This window comes from Ranitomeya variabilis, chromosome 6, assembly GCF_051348905.1.
Source record: "Ranitomeya variabilis isolate aRanVar5 chromosome 6, aRanVar5.hap1, whole genome shotgun sequence".
In the NCBI taxonomy this organism is placed as follows: Eukaryota; Metazoa; Chordata; class Amphibia; order Anura; family Dendrobatidae; genus Ranitomeya; species Ranitomeya variabilis.
Window position 1 is genome coordinate 234,905,980 of NC_135237.1, and position 23,044 is coordinate 234,929,023.

Below are 23,044 nucleotides of genomic sequence, written 5' to 3' on the forward strand. Positions count from 1 at the left end.
TAAAGTTCAGGCCATTTATGATTGGACTCAGCCTACTTCTGTGAAGAGCCTTCAGAAATTTCTGGGCTTTGCTAATTTTTACCGTCGCTTCATCGCTAATTTTTCTAGTGTTGTTAAACCATTGACTGATTTGACCAAGAAAGGTGCTGATGTGGTCAATTGGTCTTCTGCGGCCGTTGAGGCTTTTCAGGAGTTGAAGCGTCATTTTTCTTCTGCCCCTGTGTTGTGTCAGCCAGATGTTTCGCTCCCGTTTCAGGTCGAGGTGGATGCTTCTGAGATTGGAGCAGGGGCTGTTTTATCTCAAAGAAGTTCTGATGGCTCGGTGATGAAACCATGTGCTTTCTTTTCTAGAAAGTTTTCGCCTGCTGAGCGCAATTATGATGTGGGCAATCGAGAGTTGTTGGCTATGAAGTGGGCGTTCGAGGAGTGGCGACATTGGCTTGAAGGAGCCAAGCATCGCGTGGTGGTCTTGACGGATCACAAGAATCTGACTTATCTCGAGTCTGCCAAGCGGTTGAATCCTAGACAGGCTCGATGGTCGCTGTTTCTCTCCCGCTTCGATTTTGTGGTTTCGTACCTTCCGGGTTCTAAGAATGTGAAGGCTGATGCCCTTTCAAGGAGTTTTGTGCCTGATTCTCCGGGAGTTCCTGAGCCGGCTGGTATTCTCAAAGAGGGGGTAATTTTGTCTGCCATCTCCCCTGATTTGCGGCGGGTGCTGCAGGAGTTTCAGGCTGATAGACCTGACCGTTGTCCAGCGGAGAAACTGTTTGTCCCTGATAGATGGACTAGCAGAGTTATCTCTGAGGTTCATTGTTCGGTGCTGGCTGGTCATCCTGGAATCTTTGGTACCAGAGATTTGGTGGCTAGATCCTTTTGGTGGCCTTCCTTGTCACGGGATGTGTGTTCTTTTGTGCAGTCCTGTGGGATTTGTGCTCGGGCTAAGCCCTGCTGTTCTCGTGCCAGTGGGTTGCTTTTGCCCTTGCCGGTCCCGAAAAGGCCCTGGACGCATATTTCCATGGATTTTATTTCGGATCTCCCTGTCTCTCAAAGGATGTCGGTCATCTGGGTAGTTTGTGATCGCTTCTCTAAGATGGTCCATTTGGTACCTTTGCCTAAATTGCCTTCCTCCTCTAATTTGGTTCCATTATTTTTCCAGCATGTGGTTCGTTTGCATGGTATTCCAGAGAACATCGTGTCGGACAGAGGTTCCCAGTTTGTTTCAAGATTTTGGCGGTCCTTTTGTGCTAAGATGGGCATTGATTTGTCTTTTTCATCAGCTTTCCATCCTCAGACAAATGGCCAAACCGAACGAACCAATCAGACTTTGGAAGCATATCTGAGATGCTTTGTTTCTGCTGCTCAGGATGATTGGGTGTCCTTCTTGCCTTTGGCTGAGTTCGCCCTTAATAATCGGGCCAGCTCGGCCACTTTGGTTTCGCCCTTTTTCTGTAATTCTGGTTTCCATCCTTGTTTTTCTTCAGGGCAGGTTGAGCCTTCGGACTGTCCTGGTGTGGATTCCATGGTGGACAGGTTGCAGCAAATTTGGACTCACGTGGTGGACAATTTGACATTGTCCCAGGAAAAGGCTCAACGTTTCGCTAACCGCCGTCGCTGTGTTGGTCCCCGACTTCGTGTTGGGGATTTGGTTTGGTTGTCGTCTCGTTATGTTCCTATGAAGGTTTTGTCTCCTAAGTTTAAGCCTCGGTTCATTGGTCCTTATAAGATTTCTGAAATTCTTAATCCTGTGTCATTTCGTTTGGACCTCCCAGCTTCTTTCGCCATCCATAATGTGTTCCATAGGTCGTCATTGCGGAGATATGTGGCTCCTATGGTTCCCTCCGTTGACCCTCCTGCCCAGGTGTTGGTTGAGGGGGAGTTGGAGTATGTGGTGGAGAAGATTTTGGATTCTCGTATTTCGAGATGGAAACTTCAGTACCTGGTCAAGTGGAAAGGTTATGGTCAGGAGGATAATTCCTGGGTTGTTGCCTCTGATGTTCATGCTGCCGATCTGGTTCGTGCCTTTCATTTGGCTCGTCCTGATCGGCCTGGGGGCTCTGGTGAGGGTTCGGTGACCCCTCCTCAAGGGGGGGGTACTGTTGTGAATTCTGTTCTCGAACTCTCTCCTGTGGTCATGAATGGTACTTCGGCGAGTTCTGTCCATGGACTCCTGTTGTGAACTCTGTGTTCGGGCTCCCTCTTGTGGTCACTGGTGGTATGGTGTGACTTTTGCTTTGGGCTCCCCCTGGTGGCTTTGTCTGTTATCCTGCTGGTCTCTGGCTATCAGCTGGTTCGTTATCCTCTGGGAGGTTCCTATATAGCTCTGTTTTACTTCCACTTGTTGCCGGCTGTCGATGTAATCAGTGCTACTCAGATTCCTTCTGACTACCTTGCTCCCAGTCCATCCAGGACAAGCTAAGTTTTGTTTTGCTCATTTTTTGATCAGCAGTGTTTATCATGTTTTCTGTTCCAGCTTGCTAAAATGTAATTCCCTCGCTTGCTGGTTGCTCTAGTGGGCTGAGTTTCTCCCCACACACCGTTAGTTGGTGTGTGGGTTCTTGAAATCTCAGGATGGATATTTTGTAAGGGTTTTTTATTGATCGCATAGACCCCTGCTCTATTTTCTGCTTTCTAGTACTAGTGGGCCTCTTTTGCTGAATCTGATTTCATCCCTATGTATGTGACTTCTTATTTCACTGTTAATATTTGTTGGGGGCTTCTATATCTTTGGGGATTATTTCTCTGGAGGCAAGCGAGGTCTTTCTTTCTCTTTAGGGGTAGCTAGTTCCTCAGGCTGGCTCGAGACGTCTAGGAATTTTTTAGGCACATTCACCGGCTTCCTCTAGTTGTGTTGGATAGATTCAGAGTTGCGATCAGTCCAGTTACCATCTCCCTAGAGCTCGTCTTTAGTTTAATCACTTGCTGGTCAATTTGTGATCCTCAGCCACTAGGGATCATAACAGTACAGCCGGCCCACAAAGTGTTAATTGCATGGCAGAAGCAGGAGAAAAGAAGCCTTGAGAATTTTTTTTTTCTTGTTTTTGCCGTGTGTCTAGCTGCTGTGCTAGCTTCTCTCCTCCTCTTAATCTTGGTGTGGCTCTGAGTTCAGCTGCTGACATGGATGTCCAGAGCTTGGCTTCCAGTCTGGATCATCTTGCTGCTAGAGTTCAAAGTATTCAGGATTTTGTTGTTCACAGTCCTATGTCTGAGCCTAGGATACCTATTCCGGAGTTGTTTTCTGGAGATAGATCTAGGTTCCTGAATTTTAAGAACAATTGTAAGTTGTTTCTTTCTTTGAAACCTCGTTCCTCTGGTGATGCCGTTCAGCAAGTTAAGATTATCATTTCCTTTTTGCGTGGTGACCCTCAAGATTGGGCCTTCGCATTGGCGCCAGGGGATCCTGTATTGCTCAGTGTGGATGCGTTTTTTCTGGCCCTTGGATTGCTCTATGAGGAACCTAATCTTGAGAACAAGGCTGAAAAAGCGTTATTGGCCCTCTCGCAGTGGCAAGATGAAGCAGAGGTGTACTGCCAGAAATTTTGGAAATGGTCAGTGCTTACTCAGTGGAATGAGTGTGCCCTGGCTGCAAATTTCAGAGAAGGTCTTTCTGAAGCCATTAAGAATGTCATGGTGGGGTTCCCTACGCCTGCAGGTCTGAATGAGTCAATGACTCTGGCCATTCAGATTGATAGGCGGTTGAGGGAGCGCAAACCTGTGCACCATTTGGCGGTGTCTTCTGAACAGACACCTGAATCTATGCAATGTGACAGAATTCTGACCAGAAGTGAATGGCAAAATTATAGACGGCAAAATGGGTTGTGCTTTTACTGTGGTGACTCAGCTCATGTTATCTCAGCATGCTCTAAGCGCAAAAAAAAGGTTGATAAATCTGTCACCATTGGTACTTTACAGCCTAAGTTCATTTTGTCTGTTAGCCTGATTTGTTCCCTGTCATCTTACCCGGTTAATGCCTTTGTAGATTCAGGTGCTGCCCTGAGTCTGATGGATTGGTCATTTGCCAGGCGCTGTGGTTTTGATTTGGAGCCTTTAAAATTCCCTATTCCACTAAGGGGAATTGACTCTACGCCATTGGCTACGAATAGACCTCAGTACTGGACACAAGTGACCATGTGCATGACTCCTGTTCATCAGGAGGTGATTTGCTTTCTTGTATTGCATAATTTGCATGATGTTGTCGTGTTGGGTCTACCATGGTTGCAGACTCATAATCCAGTCCTGCATTGGAAAGCTATGTCTGTGTCAAGTTGGGGTTGTCAGGGAATTCATGGTGACGCTCCTGTGGTGTCAATTGCTTCGTCCACTCCTTCTGAAGTCCCTACGTTTTTGTCAGACTACCAGGATGTATTTGAGGAGCCCAAACTCAATTCTCTGCCTCCTCATAGGGACTGTGATTGTGCTATAAATTTGATTCCTGGTAGTAAGTATCCTAAGGGACGACTTTTCAATTTATCTGTGCTGGAGCATGCTGCCATGCGGAGTTATATAAAGGAGTCTTTGGAGAAGGGACATATTCGCCCGTCCTCTTCCCCTCTTGGTGCGGGATTCTTTTTTGTGGCTAAGAAGGATGGTTCCCTGAGACCTTGTATTGATTATCGCCTTTTGAATAAAATCACAGTCAAATTTCAGTATCCTTTGCCATTGTTAACTGATTTGTTTGCTCGCATTAGGGGGTCTAGTTGGTTCACCAAGATAGATCTTCGTGGTGCGTATAACCTTGTGCGTATAAAACAGGGTGATGAATGGAAAACTGCATTTAATACGCCTGAAGGCCATTTTGAGTACCTGGTGATGCCTTTTGGACTTTCTAATGCTCCTTCAGTCTTTCAGTCCTTTATGCACGACATCTTCCGTGAATATCTGGATAAGTTTATGATTGTGTATCTGGATGATATTCTGTTTTTTTCGGAGGATTGGGAGTCTCATGTTAAGCATGTCAGGATGGTCTTTCAGGTCCTGCATGACAATGCTTTATTTGTGAAGGGCTCAAAATGTCTTTTTGGAGTCCAGAAGATTTATTTTTTGGGTTTCATTTTTTCTCCTACTATTCAGATGGACCCAGTCAAGGTTCAGGCAATTCATGACTGGACACAGCCTACATCTGTTAAGAGTCTTCAGAAGTTTTTGGGTTTTGCTAATTTTTACCGTCGCTTCATAGCTAATTTTTCTGGTGTTGTTAAGCCTTTGACGGATTTGACCAAGAAAGGTTCTGATGTGACTAATTGGTCCTCTGCGGCTGTGGAGGCCTTTCGGGAGCTGAAGCGCCGGTTTTCTTCGGCTCCGGTCTTATGTCAGCCAGATGTCTCACTTCCCTTCCAGGTGGAGGTTGATGCCTCCGAGATTGGAGCGGGGGCTGTTTTGTCGCAGAGAAGCTCCGATGACTCTGTGATGAAGCCATGTGCTTTCTTTTCAAGAAAGTTTTCGCCTGCCGAGCGGAATTATGATGTCGGTAATCGGGAGTTGTTGGCTATGAAGTGGGCATTTGAGGAGTGGCGACATTGGCTCGAGGGAGCTAAGCATCGTGTGGTGGTCTTGACTGATCACAAGAATTTGATTTATCTCGAGTCGGCCAAGCGGCTTAATCCCAGACAGGCTCGTTGGTCGTTGTTTTTCTCTCGTTTTGATTTCGTGGTTTTGTACCTGCCTGTTTCGAAGAATGTGAAGGCTGATGCTCTTTCTAGGAGTTTTGTGCCTGACTCTCCTGGAGATTCAGAGCCGGCTGGTATTCTTAGAGAAGGGGTGATTTTGTCTGCCATCTCCCCAGATTTGCGACGTGTGCTGCAAGAGTTTCAGGCGGATAGACCTGATCGCTGTCCACCGGAGAGACTGTTTGTCCCGGATAGATGGACCAACAGAGTCATCTCCGAGGTTCATTCTTCGGTGTTGGCGGGCCATTCTGGAATATTTGGTACCAGAGACTTGGTGGCCAGGTCTTTTTGGTGGCCTTCCTTGTCGCGGGATGTGCGTTCCTTTGTGCAGTCTTGTGGAATTTGTGCTCGGGCTAAGCCTTGCTGTTCTCGAGCCAGTGGTTTGCTGTTACCTTTGCCTGTCCCGAAGAGGCCTTGGATGCACATTTCCAAGGATTTTATTTCTGATCTCCCTGTCTCTCAGAGAATGTCTGTCATCTGGGTGGTGTGTGATCGTTTTTCTAAGATGGTTCATTTGGTGCCCTTGCCTAAGTTGCCTTCCTCCTCCGAGTCGGTTCCACTGTTTTTTCAAAATGTGGTTCGTTTGCACGGGATTCCTGAGAACATTGTTTCTGACAGAGGATCCCAGTTTGTGTCTAGATTTTGGCGGACCTTTTGTGCTAAATTGGGCATTGATTTGTCTTTTTCGTCGGCCTTCCATCCTCAGACGAATGGCCAAACCGAGCGAACTAATCAGACCTTGGAGACTTATTTAAGATGTTTTGTTTCTGCTGATCAGGACGACTGGGTTACTTTTTTGCCGTTGGCCGAGTTTGCCCCATAATAATCGGGCTAGTTCTGCTACTTTGGTTTCTCCTTTCTTTTGTAATTCGGGGTTTCATCCTCGTTTTTCCTCGGGTCAGGTGGAGCCTTCTGACTGTCCTGGAGTGGATGTTGTGGTTGATAGGTTGTATCAGATTTTGAATCATGTGGTGGACAATTTGAAGCTGTCTCAAGAGAAGGCTCAGCTCTTTGCCAACCGCCGTCGCTGTGTGGGTCCCCGACTTCGCGTTGGTGGTTGTCTTCTCGCTTTGTTCCTATGAAGGTCTCCTCTCCAAAGTTCAAGCCTCGGTTTATCGGTCCTTATAAGATTCTGGAAGTCCTTGGCCCTGTGTCATTTCGTCTGGACCTCCCAGCATCATTTGCTATTCATAATGTGTTCCATCGCTCGTTGTTGCGGAGGTATGTGGTGCCTGCGGTTACTCCGGTTGAGCCTCCTGTCCCAGTGCTGGTTGAGGGAGAATTGGAATACGTGGTGGAGAAGATCTTGGATTCTCGTATTTCTAGACGGAGGCTCCAGTATTTGGTTAAATGGAAGGGCTATGGTCAGGAGGACAATTCTTGGGTTGTCGCCTCTGATGTTCATGCAGCCGATTTGGTTCGTGCCTTCCATGTGGTCATCCTGATCGCCCTGGTGGTTTTCATGAGGGTTCGGTGACCCCTCCTCAAGGGGGGGGTACTGTTGTGAACTCTGTGTTCGGGCTCCCTCTTGTGGTCACTGGTGGTATGGTGTGACTTTTGCTTTGGGCTCCCCCTGGTGGCTTTGTCTGTTATCCTGCTGGTCTCTGGCTATCAGCTGGTTCGTTATCCTCTGGGAGGTTCCTATATAGCTCTGTTTTACTTCCACTTGTTGCCGGCTGTCGATGTAATCAGTGCTACTCAGATTCCTTCTGACTACCTTGCTCCCAGTCCATCCAGGACAAGCTAAGTTTTGTTTTGCTCATTTTTTGATCAGCAGTGTTTATCATGTTTTCTGTTCCAGCTTGCTAAAATGTAATTCCCTCGCTTGCTGGTTGCTCTAGTGGGCTGAGTTTCTCCCCACACACCGTTAGTTGGTGTGTGGGTTCTTGAAATCTCAGGATGGATATTTTGTAAGGGTTTTTTATTGATCGCATAGACCCCTGCTCTATTTTCTGCTTTCTAGTACTAGTGGGCCTCTTTTGCTGAATCTGATTTCATCCCTATGTATGTGCCTTCTTCTTATTTCACCGTTAATATTTGTTGGGGGCTTCTATATCTTTGGGGATTATTTCTCTGGAGGCAAGCGAGGTCTTTCTTTCTCTTTAGGGGTAGCTAGTTCCTCAGGCTGGCTCGAGACGTCTAGGAATTTTTTAGGCACATTCACTGGCTTCCTCTAGTTGTGTTGGATAGGTTCAGATTTGCAATCAGTCCAGTTACCATCTCCCTAGAGCTCGTCTTTAGTTTAATCACTTGCTGGTCAATTTGTGATCCTCAGCCACTAGGGATCATAACAGACTCCCTCTGGTGACTGTGAGTGGAGCTGCTGGTTCTGAGGTTCCTTCTCCAGCTGACCTCATTTAGTTCTAGGCTGGCTGCTCTATTTAACTCCACTCAGATCGTTACTTGATGCCAGCTGTCAATGTTCTAGTACTGGTTCAGTTCTCTCTTGGATCTTGCAGATGACTTGTCTACTCCAGCAAAAGCTAAGTCCCTGCTAGTTAAATTGTTTATCTCTGTTTTCTGTCCAGCTTGCTATCATGATTTTGCCAAGCTAGCTGGAAGCTCTGGAATGCAGAGTGGCACCTCCGCACCGTGAGTCGGTGCAGGGGTCTCTTTTGCACACTCTGCGTGGTTTTTATAGTTTTTTGTGCTGACCGCAAAGTTGCCTTTTCTATCCTCAGTCTGTTTAGTTAAGTCTGGCCTCCTTTGCTGAAACCTATTTCATTCCTGTGTTTGTGACTTCCATCTTAACTCACAGTTAATATTTGTGGGGGGCTGCCTGTTTTCTTTGGGGAATTTCTCTGAGGCAAGGTAGGCTTTATTTTCTATCTTTAGGGATAGTTAGCTCTTAGGCTGTGAAGAGGCGTCTAGGCAGAGTCAGGTACGCTCCACGGCTATTTCTAGTTGTTGTGATAGGATTAGGGGTTGCGGTCAGCAGAGCTCCCACTTCCCAGAGCTGGTCCTGTATTACTAGTTTGCTCATCAGGTCATTCCTAGTGCTCCTAACCACCAGGTCACCATAACAGCGCCCTATACTTCTTGATTTACGTTTAGCAATAGAAACTTTTTTGTCTTTTAATCTGCATGAACTGTGCAGACAGCTGAATATCACTGACACTAAATGAAAAGGTGAAATATGGTGTGCTGAATCACTTTAGTAACTGCCCCTCAAATATTTTTTTACTGTGCTACAGCTCTACACACAGTACAATTTCACCACCACAAAATTACAACATGGGATAAGGTGGGCTTTATCAGGTTTAGCAACAGAAATGTTTTTTTTTATGTGCATGAGGTCTGAAGACAGCTTAATTTCACTACCAAAAAATTGCAATGTGGGATATGGCAGGCTGTATCACATATAGCAACAGAATTTTTCTTTTTAATCTGCATGAGCTATGCAGACAGTTGAATTTCACCGCTGCTAAATAGCAAGGTGAGATATAGCATGCTGAATCACGGTAGAAACTGCCCCAAAAATTATTTTTTTCCTGGCAATCAGCTCAATTCACAGAACAACGTCACCACACCACTAAATGATAAGGTGGCATATGCATTGCAGTATCACATTTAGCACGTGAAAAACAAGATTTAGAAAGGTCTACTTGTGCATGGAGCACAATAGAAGTGCACAACACACTTCTATGAATAGTGTCCTAATGTCTTTGTTTGTGGACCTCATTAATGGTACACAAAAAAAATTCTGCTGGAAGGTCGATTTCACAGGCACACAGGACACTAGCTATCTAAACTATCTGACTTAGAAACAATTGCCTAGCTAAGTAGCTAAAATCTATCAGCAAACAGTCCCAGCATCAGGAGCAGCATCTCTGTGCTGTTACATTATCAAAATGGAGCTAAAACAATATTTTCACTCTTCATATGCAGAGGAACATGTGATTTCAGCAGCCAATGACACAAGCCATTGTGTCGGGACATTCTCGATGTTTCCTGCGGCCTAATTGGCTTGCCGCAATGTGCATACATAAAGTTAGAAGGAAAAGAAATTTACGATTTACAAGCATGTTGCTCCTCTGAGCTCTGTAATCCCCCTACCCTCATCAAACACGTGCTCCATGCCCATCATACACCACCATTATCATAGCCAAAGTGCTGAAAGTAGAGTTGAGCGACTTTTACTTTTTGGGGATCGAGTCGGGTTTGCGAAAAGTCGGGGGCCAACTGAAACACGAAACCCAATGCAAGTCAATGGGGAATCAAAGTTGGCAGTGAGTGGAGGACAGGAAAACACCTACAGTGCCCATTTTAATGCCAAAAACATCAATTTTTATTACTGAAGCTTGTCAATCTTAATTTACTTTACAATAATAGTTAGGCATTGAAAACTGGGGGTCATTTGGCTAAAGTTGTGGGGGGGTAGGGCTGGCTCAAGATTTTCGTGGGCCCAGGAAATGCAGAATACGTCATGGCAGTGGAGCAGGGAGAGGTAAGTATTTCAACTTTGCAAGTGCTGTGATCCTGAACAAGCAGAGGGGCCCACTCGTTGGCATTGGCACTGGCACAGGGCCCCTCATAGTACGGCGGTGTGTTTGACGGCGGGTGGCTCCTCCCAGCATCAGAGACAGTTTTGCGTACTATGAGGGGCCCTGTGCCAGTGACGTCGCCAATGAGTATGACCCCCCACCTGATGAAGGAAACTGCACTTTCATCTGCACCTTCCTCTTTGTCCCCGTATTAGGTGGTATAGTATGTGGGAAGGGCAACCTGACTTTCAGCAGGGTCAGATAATGGCTGTGTAGAGTGCAAGGGGCATGTAGTGGTCTGGGTCAATGTACCAGCAGACTCATCTAGCAGTGGCTGGGCAATGGGCAGGATGAGGAGGAAACACAGATAGGCCCAAATAATAAAGTGGGCTAAATGCAGTTCAAAATTGGTAACAGGACTAAACAGGCGGCATTGCTTTGTTCAGTGGAGGACAACTGTAATGAGCGGCAGACACAGTTAGTAGGCCCAAATAATAAAGTGTGCTAAATGCAGTTCAAAATTGGTAGCAGGACTAAACAGGCGGCATTGCTTTGTTCAGTGGAGGACAACTGTAATGAGCGGCAGACACAGTTAGTAGGCCCAAATAATAAAGTAGCCTAAAGGCAGTTCAAAATTGGTAACAGAACTAAACAGGCGGCATTGCTTTGTTCACTGGAGGACAACTGTAATGAGCGGCAGACAAAGTTAGTAGGCCCAAATAATAAAGTGGGCTAAATGTCTGCCAAAAAATTGATCATAAATAAACAGGTGGCATAGCTAGGTACAGGGGTGGGCTCCTCTGCTGAGTAGCAGTGGTAGTAGGCGCAAAGTATTAACTGGTCTAAATGGAGGCCAGGGCTCCTGTATATTTTAACTATCATCTATCATTTCAACAAATTTGTATTGGCAGTGCCATTGAAGGATTTAACAGCACAGACTACACAGTGGTGGAGCAGGGAGAGGTAAGTATTGCAAGTGGTAGAGCACTGTTCGAGCTGGGGGGGAACACTCTCGTGGGCAGTGGTACTGGCACAGGGCCCCTCATATTACGACGGTGTGTCTGACGTTGGTTGTGGACCACCACCGTCAGAGACACTTCATTGTACTATGAGGGACCCTGTGCCAATTTCGTCGCCCGAGAGTGGGCACACCCACCTGTCCAGGCAAACAGCACTCGTACAGGTGCTTGCGCCAAGTGGTGACCACGGCCCTGTGGGGGAGTCAGCCCATTTAGGGAGGTATAAAAATGGCCTATGGTGGACATTCAGCAGCTGCAAATGGAGGAATTGGGGATGTCAGTAAGAGGAGGCCAAAAGCAAGACATTTTTCAGGCAAGCTACGTGTCAGCAGGGGAAGGTGGGGCAAAATAATTTGAAATCCATGATTGGTTCATTTTAATGAAGGTTAGATCATCAACATTTCGGGTAGCCCGACGTGTCCTTTTTTTGGTCAGTATTGAACCAGCAGCACTGAAGACTCTTTCTGATAGCACACTAGCAGCAGGGCAAGCGAGCTCCTGTAATGCATATTCTGCCAATTCAGGCCAGGTGTCTATTTTAGATGCCCAGTAATCAAAGGGGAATGACCTGTGAGGGGGAACATAGATAAAGGTGGAAAAGTAGTTTGTAACCATACTGGACTAATGCTGTCTCCTGTCACTTTGAATCGATGCAGTAGTACCTGTCGTGTCAGCGGTCATTGCGAAATCACTCCACAACCTGGTCATAACACCCCTCTGTCCAACGCCACTTTGGATTTGTGCACCTCTAACACCTCTGCCATGTTGCCCCCTACGGCTTGTGTGAGAACCATCACCGCCGCTGTGTGCTGGGAATGCCTGAACCAAATGGTCTACAAGAGTTGCTTGTTTGGTAGCCAATATTTGCTCAAGGTTCTCATGTGGCATGATATTTTGTAATTTTCCTTTATATCATGGATCCAGGAGGCAGGCCAACCAGTAATCATCATCGGTCATCATTTTGATAATGCGGGGGTCCCTTTTTAGGATACGCAAGGCATACTCAGCCATGTGGGCCAATGTTCCAGGTGTCAATTCACTGTTTGTGCTGGGTTGAGGAGCACTTTCTTGCAAATCAACATCACTTGTGTCCCGCAAAAACCCTGTACCTGACCTTGCAACGCCATCAGTTTCTATTGCCCCCTGAGAAGCATCTTCCTCCCATAAATATTCATCCCCATCATCCTCCTCCTCCTCTTCATCCGCCACCTCATCCAGGAGAGTTCCCTGAGCAGACAATGGCTGACTGTCATCAGGGCTTCCCTCCTCCTCGGCTGCAGACACCTGCTCCTTAATGTGCGTCAAACTTTGCATCAGCAGACGCATTAGTGGGATGCTCATGCTTATGATGGCGTCGTCTGCACTTACCAGCCATGTGCATTCCTCAAAACACTGAAGGACTTGACAGAGGTCTTGTAGCTGTGTAGTCACTGCACACCAGTCAACGCCATGTCTGCCATCCAAGTGCCTGCCCGTGTATGTGTATCCTCCAACAAATTAATTACAGCACGCCTCTGTTCGCACAGCCTCTGAACCATATGCAGTGTGGAGTTCCACCTTGTTGCAACGGCGATTATTAGGCGGTGCTGGGGAAGATTCAGCGATCGCTGATGGTTCTGCATACGGCTGGAGTGTACGGGCGACCGGCGGATGTGCGAGCAAAGTCTACGCACCTTCAGGAGCAGGGCTTGTAACTCCGGATAATTTTTGAGGAAGCACTGCACCACCAGGTTCAAGGTGTGAGCCAGGCAAGGTATGTGTTTCAGTTCTGAAAGGACTATGGCAGTCATAAAATTCCTTCCGTTATCACTGACTACCTTCCCTGCCTCAAGATGTACACTGCCCAGCTATGACTGCGTTTGTTGCTGCAAGTACTCGGCCAGTACTTCCGCGGTGTGTCTGTTGTCGCCTAAACACTTCATTTGTAAAACAGCCTGCTGACGCTTACCACTAGCTGTTTGATAATGGGACACCTCGTGTGCAACACTGGCAGCTGCGGATGGAGTGGTCATGCTACTGCGCTCTGTGGATGAGCTTTCGCTTCTGTAGGAGGAGGGGTGGCGAACGCCTACAGCCAACTGTTTCCTAGACCGTGGGCTAGGCAGAACTGTCCCACTATGGCTGTCCCCTGTGGACCCTGCATCTACCACATTAACCCAGTGCGCCGTGATGGACACATAACATCCCTGGCCATGCCTACTGGTCCATACATCTGTTGTAAGGTGCACCTTTCCACTGACTGATTGCCTCAGTGCATGGACAACGCGGTCTTTGACATGCTGGTGGAGGGCTGGGATGGCTTTTCTCGCAAAGAAGTGTCGACTGGGTAGGTCATAGCATGGTACTGCTTAGGCCATCAGGTCTTTGAAAGCTTCGCTTTCAACCAACCGGTAGGGCATCATCTCTAACGAGATTAGTATAGCAATGTGGGCATTCAAACCCTGTGTATGCAGATGAGAGGATGAGTAATTTCTTTTCCTAACGAGAGTCTCTTGTAGGGTGAGCTGGACTGGAGAGGTGCATATGGTGGAACTAGCGGTGGGGGTGGTGGACATGGCGGATTGAGAGAGGGTTGGTGATGGTATTCTTGATGTTGGCCTACATATAGTGTTTCCTACCAAGAACCTTGTGATTCCCTGACTGCTTTGGCCTTGCGATGATACTTCCACATTTGCTGCTGGTGGTGTCCTATCCAGTGGGCTTACAGTGAGGGAAGCAATGTAGCGTTGCTGACTACCTTCATTCTGAGCAGGTGCACCAACGGTACGGGACGTTTGTTAGTTAGTCCAGGCTTGCAAGTGCATGCTGGTTAAATGTCTAAGCATGCACGTTGTATTTCAATTTTGAAGATTCTTCCCTCTGCTAAAGGTCTTTGAGCATTTCTTACAGATAACTTTGCACTGATCATTCGGATCTTGGTTAAAAAATTGCCACACTACACTCTTCCTACTATGGAATACCTTTTCAGGCATTACACGCTGTGCTACTTTTACCGGATTGCCACGCTGTCCTAAAACTGTTTTTGTTTTTGACAAACGTTTTTGGCCTGATACGGGCCTGCCAGATGACAGCTGTTGCGATGTAGATGGCTGCTGCGGATCATCCTCCTCCGCTTCTGAGCTACTGGCAGCGGCACCCTCTTCCCCCAATGGCTGCCATTCTGGGTCAACAACTGTGTCATCTATCACCTCCTCTTCAATGTCTTGTGCACCTTCCTCTGTGTCACCGTGTAAGGTGCTATAGCGTTCCGGACGGGGCACCATAGTCTAATCAGGGTCAGATTCTGGCCCAGTACACTGCGAGGGCAATGCAGTGATCTGAGTCAATGGAACAGCATAATAATCTAGCTGTGTCTGTGCATAAGTGCACTCCATGTCCGATTCATCTTGTAATGGGCAGATAACAATTTCCCTTTCTAACCCAGACACGGTATGTGTAAAGAGCTCCATGGAGTAACCTGTAGTGTCACCTGACGCATCCTTCACTTTTGGCTTGGGTGAAGGACACAAGGAAACATCTTGTTCCTGACCGGGAACATCCACTGACGACTCGCTCATTTTATATTTTGAACTTTCTGAAGAGGAGGCAAAAGAGCTAGAGGCTGAGTCAGCAAGGAAAGCCAAAACTTTTTCCTGCTGCTCCGGCTTTAAAAGATGTTTTCCTACTCCCAGATAAGGGAGCCTTTGAGGCCTTGTGTAGCAAGATGATGACGCTGGCTCAACACCTCCAGCCTTAGATGCTATTGTGCTTTTCCCACTACCACCAGGTGCACCACCATCACCACCACCACCACCATCAGTACCAGCTGGCAACCTACGCCCACGGCCTCTCCCACCAGACTTCCTCATTTTTTGGAAAATCTAACCAAAATAACAACCGTTATATGGTACTGTAAAACAAGGTAGAAGGTGTATATAAACTTGTTGATAATTTAAATCTCCCTTTTTTGGGGGGGAGACAGAACCAAAACTCAGGCCCTGTGCATAAAACAACACAATGTAAGTGGCAGAAAGTGGCTGGCTGATATACGACAAACTAACAGGACTGAAATATATCCACTTTGTGAGAATTTGAATCTCCCTTTTTTGGGGGGGAGACTGAACCAAAACTCAGGCCCAGTGTATAAAATAACACAATGTAAGTGGCTGAAAGTGGCTGGCTGATATACCACAAACTAACAGGACAGAAGTATGTCCACTTTGTGAGAATTTGAATCTCCTTTTTTTTTTTTGGGGGGGGGGGGGAGAGAACGGACCAAAACTCAGGCCCAGTGTATAAAACAACACAATGTAAGTGGCTGAAAGTGGCTGGCTGATATATGAAAAAATACAAGGACTGTAGTACAATTTCAATCTTCCCACAATGATCTCTGGACAAGTATGGCAGCAATAAAAAGGACTGCTGCACACAAAAGTGTGGACAAATATACAAGATAACTGTGCAGAAAGGAGCAACAGGATTTTTGCTTTTAAAAAAGCAGTTGGTTTGCACAGCAGCGGTGCAAACAGCGATGCAGCTATCAGGGAGCCTTATAAGGCAGCCTAATAAGCTACAGAGCTGATGCACAAAAATATAGCCTCCACTGTCCCTGCAAAACAAAGGTGGTGTTGTACAGTGGAAATCGCTACAGCACAAGCACTTTGGGTGTTAATCTTCCCTCCCTAACTATATCCCTTCTTCTGATGAAGCTGCTGCAATCTCTCCCTATGCTACGATCGGCAGAAGTAAGATGGCGGTCGGCATGCACGCCCCTTTATAGCCCCTGTGATGCCGCAGAAAGCAAGCGCCTATCACTGTCATGCCCTTCTCTAAGATGGTGGGGACCGAGACCTATGTAATCACGCTGCCCACACTCTGCGTCCTCCTTCATTGGTTGAAAAATGGCGCTGAACACATCATACGAAACGCAACTTTGGCAAGCTGATCACCGACCGCATGGCCGATCCCACACTAGGATAGGGTCGGGTTTCATGAAACCCGACTTTGCCGAAAGTCGGCGATTTTTGAATTTGTCCGATCCGTTTCGCTCAACCCTAATGGAAAATGGATAGGTGTTTTCTTGTCCTCCACTCACTGCCGACTTTGATTCCCCATTGACTTGCATTGGGTTTCGTGTTTCAGTCAGCCCCCGACTTTTCGCAATAATCGGCCGATTTCACCCGACCCGACTTTTCACAAAGTCGGGTTTCGCGAAACCCGACTCGATCCCAAAAAAGTAAAAGTCGCTCAACTCTAATAAAGAGCTTACAGAATTTACTGTACTTGCCATTAAAAGAACCCCATTCAAATGAATATTCCATTCATTCATGGCAAGCTTTCAATTGCACACTACTGTCTTAACATGAATATTCACTAATTCCTCACTGTTGTGGAGATTTATGCATTAGCAGTCAACTAGTTCTGCTTTGTCTATGTCATCATTTAAATTTGTTGCCCCACTAAAATAAATTTTGTATTTCTCTGTTATATTCTAACTTTTTAATTATACAAACTAAAAATAATGTCAAACTGTAATCACTACCATTTGAAAGATAATTTCTTCCATATGTACTAAGTTACCGTAATTGAAAATACAGAAGCACCTATTTACAGTTTAAATCACTTACTTGATTGTGTTTCACATCTTCACCAGGTGCTCCAAATGAATTCCTATATATAGCAGTGGTGCTTGAAGCTACAAAAGAAAAAAATAAATATAATAAAAGTAGCAAGAGTAAATGAACATTTAAATAAGCAAAAAAAAAAAGTACATTATCTACATTAGAAATGACCAAATTGATTTGAAGCAAATTGTCGACTTTTTAGGAAATACTGTACACAGGAAATTCGACCCATCTGATATTCACTTCTCGCAAATCACCCACTGCTATTTTCACAATGCTGGAAATTGCATCAACCAAAAATGGCTCACATGACTTTGAGCGCAATTAGGTGTACTTCTCCATAATGCCTTGCAACTGTCACATCACATGATGTAGCACAGTCAATCAGGAGGGACAGGCATAAAAGTAAAAGCAGGGTATACATCTGTCTGTATGTTCTCTGTGTATGTATGTGCACTGTGTATACACAAGTCTGTATGTATATGGAGCACCCCCAAGGGCCGTGGGGTACTCGGTACTGGCATTGATCTTAAAGGTGAAGTATTGCTGCAGCAGTGACCCGGTCCGTGGCCCTGGGCGTCCAATAAAAGTGAAAAGGGGAATAGTAGAGGGGATAAATGAAATAGTTTGTGACACCACCTGTGGTACTCGGCAATAAAGGTGTTAGCCAACACTGCTTCAGAGTCCGCTGGGGCTGTTGATGATGCAGCAGAGATGGTACAGCTCTCCACAGGTAGAGCTAGACCACAGGGCAACTGTATGTATAAGTGATGCGATGATGATGGTGGTTGTAGTGCAGGGCAGATGGTGTAGCAAACAAATCTGAGGCCACAGGGACTGTAGTTTCTTGACCTTTAATTGTAGGTGCAGTCCGGAGCACAGGTAACAGGTGGTATTGGAGATCCGGGCAGCCTGGAAGCAGTTCAGAATTCCCCTAGCCAGGTGGGGTTGGAAGCCTCCCTACTGCGCTGCTCTCTTGGTTCCTAATGCTTGTAGTTCTCCTCAAGTCCCTCTCTCAGTCTGTTCCTTAAATGGAATACTACTGGCAGGCAGCTTAAGCCTGTTCAAAGTGTCACTCCCTCGTGGTGACTCTGGGCTCTAGTATGAGTTCAGGTGTCAGTTGTGGCCAGGAGACCTGCAATCTCCTGTTCTCCGGATTCAGTTGCTAGGCATGCAGTTCCCACACAACCATAGACTCCGGTGTCCGGTCTGTTGGGCTCAGTCCTGGGGTGAGCTCAGTCGCAGCTCCTATCCCCAGCTTCTCCTCACTTGCTTCCTCTTCCTTCACTGTCTCACACTGAACTAACTAACCCCCTCCTCCAGGCCAGAACTTATAGGGAAACTACCCTGTAACCGGGTTTAGAGTTCCCCCCTTTTGGTCTGGAGTCAGGAAAGGTGTTGTATGCCAGCGTACCTGCTAAAGAAATCTTTTCTTGCTTCCAGGCATGGCATCACCCCCTGTGAGGGAGACATTGCCACTGTGGCATCCGGACTCCTGGGGTGACACAATTGTGCTTCCAATCACTGCTCTTATTTTCCTGAGACATGTGCTTTTTCAAATGCACTGTTATCTCTATATGCAAATAGAACAATGACAATAGCAAGAGGAAACTGACCAGTGCTGTCACTTGAGGATTGACTGCCCTCCTCCCAGCAACCAGGAAGTAAGAAGACTGGAAAGAGCTGCAACGCTCCTCAAGAGACAACTTGTGAATACCTCTTTAAATGTTTTACAGCTTATGGGTATGGGTGACAAATAGCCATTGAAAAAATAAGCTGTCCCTCTGCATAAAGCAACAAATCTCACACTGGCTGACTCTTCTGAGCTAAAACTGGTAATTGTAGTAAGCCAAAATGCTGAGAATATTGTTATTTCAATATGTGTGTAAAAAGTAACACATGCGTGATCCACATTATAAATTTGAATGTATAAAATTAATAATGCAAATAATCTCTGGCAGTAGGCAAACTGGAGCTTGGGTGACACTGAAGTCGTAAGTCATATTTGAAGAGACTCTTTAACTTGTCAGTAGGTGCACCTATGACATCGATTATGTCCTCTCCCTCATAACTACAGTTTATTGGGGAAAATTGACAAAGGTGTTGTCATGTCGGACGCTGTTCAGACCAGGTGGTTCGACAGACAGCGGTAATTCCGCTTTTGACCACTATGCGCTCATTGGCGTCGGCTAGGTTTTATCTAGATGGTCCGGGGTTAATTTACCTGGTGCTCGGATTGGAAGCTGGGCCATGCCCACTGCCTTTAAATAGTTCTCCTGAACATTGGGCGTCGCCGATTATAGCTTCTGTCTTGTGCGTGGTGATCTTGGTCTGGAGTGGTGAGCTAGTAGTTGGAGTATCGTTGCTGGTGGTGTATTTCCCTTTGTCTTATTTGCTTCTTCCTATATTTGTATTTGTTTTGCCCTTTGCATTTGTAGTGTATTCCTGAGTGGCTGCGGCGTGGTGCTTACTTTTCCGTTAACCTTGTCTGTGCTAACTGTGGGTATTGGAGTGTGGATTCTTCACTGGGTGGTGGGTGGTAGTTTCAACCTAGGGTTGATACAGGAGATAGGGCGAGGGTGGAGGCTCAGACATGCACACCATTAGTGTAAACTCTGAGAGAGGGTCAGTCAGGGTTTCCCTAGTCTGAGGGAAATCGCAGGGGCCCGAGTTTTTGCTCTTTCCTGCCTAGGTCTCCCGTGACATTATAATCGTCCAACATTATTTCCATGGATCCCATGATTTCTATAACCCGCCAGTTGGAGGCGCTGTCCCTACAGGTCACTGAGTTAAGGGGGGCAGTGCAGCAACAGGGACTAGCAGTGTCTAATGTGCAAGCCGGAGTTACAGGTAAAGTTGCTGAGCCTAAGTTTCCTTTGCCTGAAAAATTTGCTGGGGAACGCAGTAAATTTGTTTCTTTTCGTGAAGCTTGCAAACTGTATTTCCGTATGCGCCCGATCTCCTCCGGTAATGAGGCTCAGTGTGTGGGCCTGGTGTTGTCATTATTAAGCGGGGATCCTCAAGCATGGGCGTTTTCTTTGCCATCTGATTCTGCTACATTTAACTCGGTGGAGAGTTTTTTTTTCTGCTCTAGGACACATTTACGACGATCCGGACAGAATGGCTCTAGCAGAATCTAAAATACGCACTATTTGCCAGGGGAGCGTGTTGCAGAGGATTACTGTTCTGAATTTCGCCGCTGGGCGGTTGACACTCAATGGAATGAGCCTGCGCTGCGGAGTCACTTTATTCATGGAGTTTCTAATAGGGTTAAAAAAGCCCTCCTGATGTACGAGACTCCTGCTTCACTAGATTCCGCTATGAGTCTTGTTGTCCGCATTGATCGCCGTTTGCGTCAGGGGAATCATGAGATGTCGCCTGTGGGTGAAGGTTTAGGTTCATGTGAGGTTGCTGCAGGTGAGCCCACGGAACCTATGCAAATCGCAGGGGTATCACATGATAAGAATCAAGCCTCTGTACGCAGGAACCAGGGAGCCTGGTTTGCAGTTTTTCTGGTCATTTTATTAATATCTGTCCTCTGCTGTTAAAGAAAAACGCAACGGCGGAAAACTTCTAAGCTCATAGGGTGTGGAGGAGTCCAATCTGAGCTTATGTATATCCTCCATGATGGTTTCTCATTGCATGCTCCCTGCCAAAGTTGTTGTCGCTGGCAGAGAGCTGCCAATCACTGTTTTTGTGGATAGTGGTTCTGCCACAAATCTCATTGATGAGGAGTTTGCGCGCACTGCTGGTTTTAGGATTGAAAAACTGCCTCGTCCTATCCGTGTGGTCACCATCAATTCTGCTCCTCTCCCACAGGGGGAGATTACGGAGTTTGTGGCTGAGGTGAAACTCCAGATTGGGGTTCTACATTTTGAGCAGGTTACATGTAAGGTACTCAAGAATCTTCCTGCACAGGTGGTTTTGGGTTTTCCATGGTTGTCTACACACAACCCGGTTATTGACTGGAAAACTCAGGACATAATTCAGTGGAGTGATTTCTGTCAGGAGAATTGCTTGGCCACATGTGTTTCTGCTGTGACTCCAAGCGTTCCTGAGTCACTTCTGGATTTTGTGGATGTGTTCTCTGAGAAGGGTTGTTCAGAGTTGCCACCACATCGCTCCTATGACTGTTCTATCAGGTTTAAACCAGGGGCCAAGTTGCCTAAAGCAAGGATGTTTAACATCTCCGGTCCGGAGAGACAAGCGCTAAAAGATTACATTGCTGAAAGTTAGAGCAAAGGGCACATCAGGCCTTCGTCCTCACCAGTGGCAGCAGGGTTCTTCTTCGTTAAGAAGAAAGATGGTGGACTACGGCAGTGTCTGGATTTCAGAAAGTTAAACCAGATTACGGTTCGTGATCCATACCCTATGCCATTGATACCGGATTTGTTCAACCAGGTGGCAGGTGCTAAGTGGTTTACCAAGCTTGACCTCAGGGGGGCGTACAACCTCATAAGGGTACTGTCACACAGTACCATTTTAATCGCTACGACGGCACGATCCGTGACGTCGCAGCGATCGTATGATTATCGCTCCAGCGTCGTAGACTGCGGTCACACGTTGCAATCACGGTGCTGGAGCGATGCCGAAGTCCCCGGGTAACCAGGGTAAACATCGGGTTACTAAGCGCAGGGCCGCGCTTAGTAACCCGATGTTTACCGTGGTTACCAGCGTAAAAGTAAAAAAAAAAAACCGTACATGCTCACCATCTGATGTCCGTCAAGTCCCTTGCCGTCCGCTTCCTGCTCTGACTGAGATCCGGCCGTACAGTGAGAGCAGAGCGCAGCGGCGACGTCACCGCTGTGATCTGCTCTCACTTTCCGGCAGACAGTCAGAGCGGGAAGCGGACGGCAAGGGACCTGACAGACATCAGATGGTGAGCATGTACGGTTTGGTTTTTTTTACTTTTACGCTGGTAACCACGGTAAACATCGGGTTACTAAGCGCGGCCCTGCGCTTAGTTACCCGATGTTTACCCTGGTTACCAGCGAACGCATCGCTGGATCGCTGTCACACACAACGATCCAGCGATGACAGCGGGAGATCCAGCGACGAAAGAAAGTTTCAAACGATCTGCTACGACGTACGATTCTCAGCAGGGTCCCTGATCGCAGTAGCGTGTCAGACACTGCGAGATCGTAACGATATCGCTAGAACGTCACGAATCGTGCCGTCCTAGCGATCAAAATTGCACTGTGTGACAGTACCCTAAGAGTCCATCAAGGTGATGAGTGGAAGATGGCTTTTAATACCCCTGAGTCTCATTTTGAAAATTTGGTGATGCCATTTGGGTTGACAAACGCAACTGCAGTGTTTCAGCATTTCATAAATGATGTGTTCTCGCATGTTTTGGGGAAATTCGTTCTTGTGTACCTAGATGACATCCTCATATATTCTTGCGACCGTGATACTCATTTAGATCATGTCAGGCAGGTGTTACAGCTTCTCAGAGAGAATAAGCTATATGCCAAACTGGAGAAATGTGTATTTTCGGTACAGGAGTTGCCTTTCTTGGGCTATATTGTGTCTGCTTCTGGTTTTAAAATGGACGCCGCTAAGGTGCAAGCGGTGTTGCATTGGGAATGGCCTGATAACCTAAAAGCACTTCAGCGATTCCTTGGGTTTTCTAACTACTATAGGAAGTTTATCAAGGATTTTTCTATCATTGCTAAACCGCTAACTGACATGACTAAAAACGGTACCAATTTCTCCGTTTGGCCTGAGGCTGCTGTGTGCGCATTTGAATCTCTTAAAAACAGGTTTGTTTCGGCTCCCATTCTGGTGCAGCCAGATGTATCGAAACCTTTTGTTGTAGAAGTCGATGCGTCTGAGGTTGGTGTGGGGGCGCTGTTGTCACAAGGCTCATCCTTGAGCAGTTTGCGTCCGTGCGCCTATTTTTCCAAGAAACTGTCGCCCGCCGAACGTAACTACGATATCGGCAACAGAGAGTTGTTGGCAATCAAATTGGCCTTTGAGGAATGGCGACACTTCTTGGAGGGGTCGGTTCATCAGGTTACGGTTATTACCGACCATAAGAATTTGCTTTATTTGGAGTCTGCCAAGCGTCTGTCCCCCAGGCAGGCTCGCTGGGCATTGTTTTTCACGCGGTTCAACTTTGTTGTCACTTACAGACCTGGTTCTAAAAACACTAAGGCGGATGCTTTGTCCAGGTGTTTTCCGGGGGGAGAGCCTCGGGAAGATCCAGTACCCATCCTCCAAAAGGGTGTTGTGGTTTCGGCTCTCACTACCGAGGTTGAGGCTGAGATTGCTGA

The 23,044-nt window shown here is 46.7% G+C and overlaps 1 protein-coding gene across 12 annotated transcripts in view; it reads right to left on the reverse strand.

Annotated features, from left to right (window-relative positions):
• The window catches only part of CTNND2 (catenin delta 2), a 3,400,942-nt gene that overhangs the window by 239,579 nt on the left and 3,138,319 nt on the right, over window positions 1-23,044 (reverse strand). For all 12 annotated transcript variants that reach the window (XM_077269511.1, XM_077269508.1, XM_077269506.1 and 9 more), the window contains one exon: window positions 16,773-16,840. In XM_077269511.1, coding sequence (XP_077125626.1) covers window positions 16,773-16,840 — 68 coding nt within the window. The remainder of the gene's footprint in view (window positions 1-16,772; window positions 16,841-23,044) is intronic.